Source organism: Pristiophorus japonicus, chromosome 19 (assembly GCF_044704955.1).
Source record: "Pristiophorus japonicus isolate sPriJap1 chromosome 19, sPriJap1.hap1, whole genome shotgun sequence".
In the NCBI taxonomy this organism is placed as follows: Eukaryota; Metazoa; Chordata; class Chondrichthyes; family Pristiophoridae; genus Pristiophorus; species Pristiophorus japonicus.
Genome location: NC_091995.1, coordinates 19,796,922 through 19,804,424, shown reverse-complemented (window position 1 = coordinate 19,804,424; position 7,503 = coordinate 19,796,922). Strand labels below are relative to the sequence as shown.

Sequence of the window (7,503 nt, the reverse complement as noted above, 5' to 3'; positions counted from 1 at the left end):
AAACTTCAAATCTGGGCCAACATGTGGAGCAACATAACGGCACATCCCCCAAAACCTCACATTAAATCAATAAACTGTTATAAAAAGCACATCAATGTATGGAGGATGGTGCAATTAAATAGTTTAACAAATCCAGGATAATTATCAGTTTCTGACATATTCACATCACCTGCAAAACATTTGAAATTAGAGCAATTATTTCTACACCTTTAGAGCCTGTTTCCTGGCTCCATACAACATTAAACTGATGCACAGAGTAAATCGGTTTGTTTAATACGGCCCTTCACTGCACAGAAAGCAAATGTGTGGTTTTCCTGCAACAAAATCTTTTTCAGGAAACCTACAAAAATCCTTGGTTGAGAAATATTGTCCAGCAGCGCCACCTAGTGACAGGATCCAGCTGGAGCTCAGCAACATTGAAACTGAAAGTGGGTTGAATCAGGAAGTGCTGAGTGTGAACATGGTTTCCAAGCAGCAGCCCGAGAGTTGGACTGAGGAGGTAACTTGTCCCATTTGTCTGGAATTCTTCACCGATCCGGTTTCACTGGAGTGTGGACACAACTTCTGCCGCTCCTGTATCACACGGTGTTGGGAAAAGAAGGAGACAAACTCCTGCCCGGAATGTAGAGAGGAGTTTCCGGAAATAAACCTCAGGACCAGTCGGGTCTTGGCCAGTCTGTCGGAGAAAGCTCGAAAATTAACCCTGAATCCGAGAGAGAAGGAAAATAAACCTCACTGTGAGGAACATCAGGAAGAACTGAAGCTGTTTTGTGAAACTGACAAGAAACTGATCTGTTACACTTGTAGAGATGCGCGGGAACACAAATCTCACAACTTCATGCCGATTAAAGAAGCTGTTGAAATCTACAAGGTAAAATGGAACAGATTTTATCACCTGATTATTTTATCACATTTTCATAGTCCGGCCCTTTCATTCTGTGATTTTCTCCCAATCCCAGGATCAGCTGAAATCCTCTTTAGAATCTCTCACAGAGAAGAAATCGGTGGTTCTAGAAACGGAACGGAAACAGAAACGGCAGATTTCCGAAGTTAGGGTAAGGTCTCCCTGTGCTGATTTTCTGGGATCTCGGTGAGTTTTGTTCCCTCTATCGCGGTACATGATTATTTTTCACCTTTCATTTGGTAGGAACAGTCGAGCAGTCTGCAGACCCACATCACATCCGAGTTCACTAAAATGCACCAGATTCTCACTGAGAAAGAGCAGCGTTTAATCAGAGATCTCAGGGGAGAAGAGGAGAGGATTGTAGATACAATGGAGAAAAACCTTCGAGAAATTCAAGAGAATTTAAATTCTATTGAGGAGCAGCTTTCAAAGTTGCAGAAACAGATGGAGCAACAAGACGGGCTGACATTTCTGAAGGTGAGGATTATATTGCGGGTTACTTGCACAATAACCGACAATGTCGGAATAAATGCAGCATTTGCTGAAAAATTCTAAACTGATTTAAACCGATTGTTTTGTCGATTCCGAGATGGATCTGCTATTGTGACTGAACTAACCAGCTCCCACACTGTCTGCAGGATCTGGGAACGAGTTGCCGTGATCTTATGCTTGGCCTGTAATTATTTCTGTATTCCCCAAGAGGTTAATATTCTCGTGGAGCTCACATTACATTCCTGGCCCAGTTACATTGTGTGAGTGTGTGGGTGTGTCTGATACGGTGGGTGTGAGAGTCACCGTGTCTCTGAGTGAGACTGGTGTTCAGTTAGAAACATAGAAAAATAGGTGCAGGAGTAGGCCATTCGGCCCTTCGAACCTGCACCGCCATTCAATAAGATCATGGCTGATCATTCCCTCAGTACCCCGTTCCTGCTTTCTCTCCATACCCCTTGATCCCCTTAACCGTAAGAGCCATATCTAACTCCCTCTTGAATATATCCAGTGAACTGGCATCAACAACTCTCTGCGGCAGGGAATTCCACAGGTTAACAACTCTCTGAGTGAAGAAGTTTCTCCTCATCTCAGTCCTAAATGGCCTACCCCTTATCCTAAGACTATGTCCCCTGGTTCTGGACTTCCCCAACATCGGAAACATTCTTCCCGCATCTAACCTGTCCAGTCCCGTCAGAATCTTATATGTTTCTATGAGAGCCCTTCTCATCCTTCTAAACTCCAGTGAATAAAGGCCCAGTTGATCCAGTCTCTCCTCAAATGACCGCCCAGCCATCCCTGGAATCAGTCTGGTGAACCTTCACTGCACTCCTTCAATAGCAAGAACGTCCTTCCTCAGACTAGGAGACCAAAACTGAACACAATATTCCAGGTGAGGCCTCATTAAGGCCCTGTACAACTGCAGTAAGACCTCCCTGCTTCTATATTCAAATCCCCTAGCTATGAAGGCCAACATACCATTTGCCTTCTTTATCGCCTGCTGTACCTGCGTGCCCGCTTTCAGTGACTGATGAACCATGACACCCCAGGTCTCGTTGCACCTCCCCTTTTCCTAATCTGCCGCCATTCAGATAATATTCTGCCTTCGTGTTTTTGCCCCCAAAATGGATAACCTCACATTTATCCACATTATACGGCATCTGCCATGCATTTGCCCACTCACCTAACCTGTCCAAGTCACCCTGCAGCCTCTTAGCGTCCTCCTCACAGCTCACACCACCACCCAGCTTAGTGTCATCTGCAAACTTGGAGATATTGCACTCTATTCCTTCATCCAAATCATTAATGTATATTATAAAGAGCTGGGGTCCCAGCACTGAGCCCTGCGGCACTCCACTAGTCACTGCCTGCCATTCTGAAAAGGACCCGTTTATCCCAACTCTTTACTTCCTGTCTGCCAACCCCCCAGTTCCTATCCACGTCAGTATATTACCCCTAATAGCATGTACTTTGATTTTGCACAACAATCTCTTGTGCGGGACCGTGTCAAAAGCCTTCTGAAAGTCCAAATACACCACATCCACTGGTTCTCCCTTGTCCACTCTGCTAGTTACATACTCAAAAAATTGCAGAAGATTCGTCAAGCATGATTTCCCTTTCATAAATCCATGCTGACTTGGTCCGATCCTGTCACCGCTTTCCAAATACGCTGCTATTTCGTCCTTCATGATCGATTCCAACATTTTCCCCACTACTGATGTAAAGCTAACCAGTCTATAATTACCCGTTTTCTCTCTCCCTCCTTTTTTAAAAAGTGGTGTTACATTAACTACCCTCCAGTCCATGGGAACTGATCCAGAGTCGATAGACTGTTGGAAAATGATCACCAATGCATCCACTATTTCTTGGGCCACTTCCTTGAGCACTCTGGGATGCAGACTATCAGGCCCTGGGGATTTGTCGGCCTTCAATCCCATCAATTTCCCGAACACAATTTCCCGCCTAATCAGGATATCCTTCAGTTCCTCCTTCTCACTAGACCCACTGTCCCCTAGTACCTTCGGAAGGTTATTTGTATCTTCCTTCGTGAAGACAGAACCGAAGTATTGGTTCAATTGGTCTGCCATTTCTTTATTCCCCATTATAATTTCACCTGAATCCAACTGCAAGGAACCTACATTTGTCTTTACTAATCTTTTTCTTTTCACACATTTATAGAAGCTTTTGCAGTCAGTTTTTATATTCCCTGCAAGCTTCCTCTCGTACTCTATTTCCCCCTCTTAATTAAACCCTTAGTCCTCCTCTGTTGAATTCTAAATTTCTCCCAGTCCTCAGTTTTTTTGCTTTTTCGAGCCAATTTATATGCCTCTTCCTTGGCTTTAGCACTATCCTTAATTTGCTTTGTTAGCCATGGTTGAGCCACCTTCCCAGTTTTATTTTTACTCCAGACAGGGATGTACATTTGCTGAAGTTCATCCATGTGATCTTTAAATGTTTGCCATTGCTTATCCACCGTCAACCCTTTGAGTATCATTTGCCAGTCTATTCTCGCCAATTCATGCCTCATACCGTCGAAGTTACCTTTCCTTAAGTTCAGGACCCTAGTTTCCGAATTAACTTTGTCACTCTCCATCTTAATAAGGAATTCTACCATATTATGGTCACTTTTCCCCAAGGGGCCTCACACAACAAGATTGCTTATTAGTCCCTTCTCATTACACAATACCCAGTCTAGGATGGCCAGCTCCCTGGTTGGTTCCTCGACATATTGGTCTGGGAAACCATCCCTAATACACTCCAGGAAATCCTCCTCCACCGCATTGCTACCAGTTTGGTTAGCCCAATCAATATGTAGATTAAAGTCGCCCATGATTACTGCTGTACCTTTATTGCACGCATCCCTTATTTCTTGTTTGATGCTGTCCCCAACCTCACTACTACTATTTGGTGGTCTAGACACAACACCCACTAGCGTTTTCTGCCCTTTGGAATTCCGCAGCTCCACCCATACCGATTCCACATCATCCAGGCTAATGTCCCTCCTTACAATTGCATTGATTTCATTTTTAACCAGCAATTCTTTCTGTCTATCCTTCCTAAATGCTGAATACCCTTGGATGTTGAGTTCCCAGCCTTGGTCCCCCTGGAGCCATGTCTCCGTGATGCCAATCACATTATATCCGTTAATTGCTATTTGCGCAGTTAATTCATCCACCTTATTCTGAATACGCCTCGCATTGAGGCACAGAGCCTTCAGGCTTGTTTTTTTAACACACTTTGCCCCTTTAGAATTTTGCTGTAATGTGGCCCTTTTTGTTTTTTGCCTTGGGTTTCTCTGCCCTCCACTTTTACTATTCTCCTTTCTATATTTTGCTTCTGCCTCCTTGTTATTTCCCTCTGTCTCCCTGCATAGGTTCCCATCCCCCTGCCATATTAGTTTAACTCCTCATGAACAGCACTAGCAAACACTCCCCCTAGGATATTGGTTCCGGTCCTGCCCAGGTGCAGACCGTCCAGTTTGTACTGGTCCCACCTCCCCCAGAACCGGTTCCAATGTCCCAGGAATTTGAATCCCCCACTTCTGTACCACTCCTCAAACCACGTATTCATCTGAGCTATCCTGCAATTCCTACTCTGACTAGCACGTGGCACTGGTAGCAATCCTGAGATTACTACTTTTGCGGTCCTACTTTTTAATTTAGCTCCTAGCTCCCTAAATTCACCTCGTAGGACCTCATCCCATTTTTTACCTATGTCATTGGTACCTATATGCACCACGACAACTGGCTTTTCACCCTCCCTTTTCAGAATGTCCTGCACCCGCTCCGAGACATCCTTGACCCTTGCACCAGGGAGGCAACATACTATCCTGGAGTCTCGGTTGCGGCCGCAGAAACGCCTATCTATTCCCCTTACAATTGAATCCCCTATCACTATCGCTCACCCACTCTTTTTCCTGCCCTCCTGTGCAGCAGAGCCAGCCACGGTGCCATGAACTTGGCTGCTGCTGCTCCCCCGTAATGAGTCATCCCCCCCAACAGTACTCAAAGCGGTGTATCTGTTTTGCAGGGGGATGACCACAGGGGACCCCTGCACTACCTTCCTTGCACTGCTCTTCCTGCTGGTCTTCCATTCCCTATCTGGCTGTGTACCCTTTACCTGCGGTAAGACCAACTCACTCAACGTGCTATTCACGTCATTCTCAGCATCATGCATGCTCCAGAGTGAATTCACCCGCAGCTCCAGTGCTGCAATGCGGTGCGTCAGGAGCTGGAGGTGTATACACTTCCCGCACACATAGTCGTCAGGGATACCAGAGGCGTCCCTGATTTCCCACATAGTACAGGAGGAGCATAACACGTGTCCGAGCTCTCCTGCCATGCCTTAACCCTCAGATACACATAAATTGGCAACAACAGTGCTAAAAGTTACTCACTGATATAGAAGAAAAAAAAGAAAAACTACTTACCAATCACCAGCCAATCACTTACCCCCGTGGCTGTGACATCATCTTTCTATTTCTTTCCACTTCTTTGTTGCCTTCTCCCAGTAGCTGCACAAGCTCCGCCTTATAGGCCTCTCGCCGAACTCACGGACTCCCGACTCAGCGACGCACCTCCCGACCTCGCGGCCTTTATAGGCCTCTCGCCGAACTCACGGTCTCCCGACTCAGTGACGCACCTCCCGACCTCCCGGCCTTTGTAGGCCTCTCGCCGAACTCACGGACTCCCGACTCAGTGACGCACCTCCCGACCTCGCGGCCTTTATAGGCCTCTCGCCGAACTCACGGTCTCCCGACTCAGTGACGCACCTCCCGACCTCGCGGCCTTTATAGGCCTCTCGCCGAACTCATGGACTCCCAACTCAGTGACTCACCTCCCGACCTCCACAACCTGACAACTAAATCACTTTCCCAACTGAATGATCTATCTATCAGATGATTTTCATAGTTTTTGGTGAAATTTCTGCTGTCCAGTTTTCAAATATATCCTCTTTCTTTCTGTGTGGTCCCGGCAGTGAGAATTGGGAATTATCAGCATCTTGTAACTATGTGGGTGTAATTTCTGCTGTCCGGATATAGACGGTCAGTCTCCGTTAACTCAGATTTGTGTTTTATTGATTTCAGGAGGAAACGTGTCAGAAGAGGAGGTAGGACAAACTGTTTACTGAAACTCTGCACAATTTAGTAAAATAACTCAGCAAAGTGTTTATGGTCAATTTATAACATCAACTGTTTAATATTTACAGGACTGGTGAGGATTATTATAAACTATCATTAGCAGATGACAAGCTGTCGATCGGAAAGTTCAACGGCCCCTTACAGTACACAGCGTGGAGAGAAATGATAGACACCATTAACCCCGGTAAAACTCTTATATTCCTTTCCCTGATTTATAAACCCAGATGAGAGGAGCCTAAACCGGCTCCCAGACCCCAGATTAAATGATCACTGATGTCCGTGTCTAGTCTGGAGGTCAGGACCTTGGCCAATATTTTATAGTCAGCATTAAGGAGTGTGTATGGTGACCATGTGGGGAAAACCTTACTTTTCTTATGTATTGACATGATTGTGATGTATTTCAGAGTATCTGGTTCTGTGTCTCCAGTACAGAGTGTGGGAGGTTCAGTTGGAGGGGAGAAAGCTCTGGGATTATGGGATGTTAATCTTGGTAGGGTGGGTGTCAGTTGGTGTGGATTTTCCAGGTTAGAGCTCACTGTCTGAGATTAGGGCACAGAGTGACCGTGTGCAATAGTTCAGTCCTGCATTTTCCACCTTAGGGTATATGTGAGGAGATGAGCTTCGCCTAGAGGTAGGCAGGAACTCTGAGTCATGTAGGAAGGAAGGTTTGAGGCTCCGAGGACTGAATGGAGGATAATTGGTGCAAGTCCTGTTTACCTCCTATCACAACAGGTTAGGTGGGATAGACGGGATGCTTCAGGGAGGAGTAGCCGATCCTGGAGTGTGTCTTGTGTGGGTTCAAGTAGAAGGTGAATTCCTTCTCTTTGGGGTGTGGGCCCACTATACATCCTCTCGGCCCAGGACACCACACTGATCTCGGATTGCTCCGGCTGCTGGTCCTCGTGTCCTGTGTCCGCTGGGAGCTTGTCCTGTTTGGAGTGAAGAGCACAGTTTGGGTCTCCACTCCTGG

At 46.2% G+C, this 7,503-nt stretch overlaps 1 protein-coding gene across 1 annotated transcript in view; it reads left to right on the top strand.

Moving 5' to 3' along the window:
• Positions 1–273: 273 nt before the first annotated feature.
• Positions 274–7,503, top strand: part of LOC139230133 (uncharacterized) — a 55,624-nt gene continuing 48,394 nt past the window's right edge. The window contains 5 exon segments of the mRNA XM_070861975.1: positions 274–871; positions 960–1,055; positions 1,148–1,381; positions 6,480–6,502; positions 6,602–6,717. Coding sequence (XP_070718076.1) covers positions 302–871; positions 960–1,055; positions 1,148–1,381; positions 6,480–6,502; positions 6,602–6,717 — 1,039 coding nt within the window. The 5' untranslated portion in view covers positions 274–301.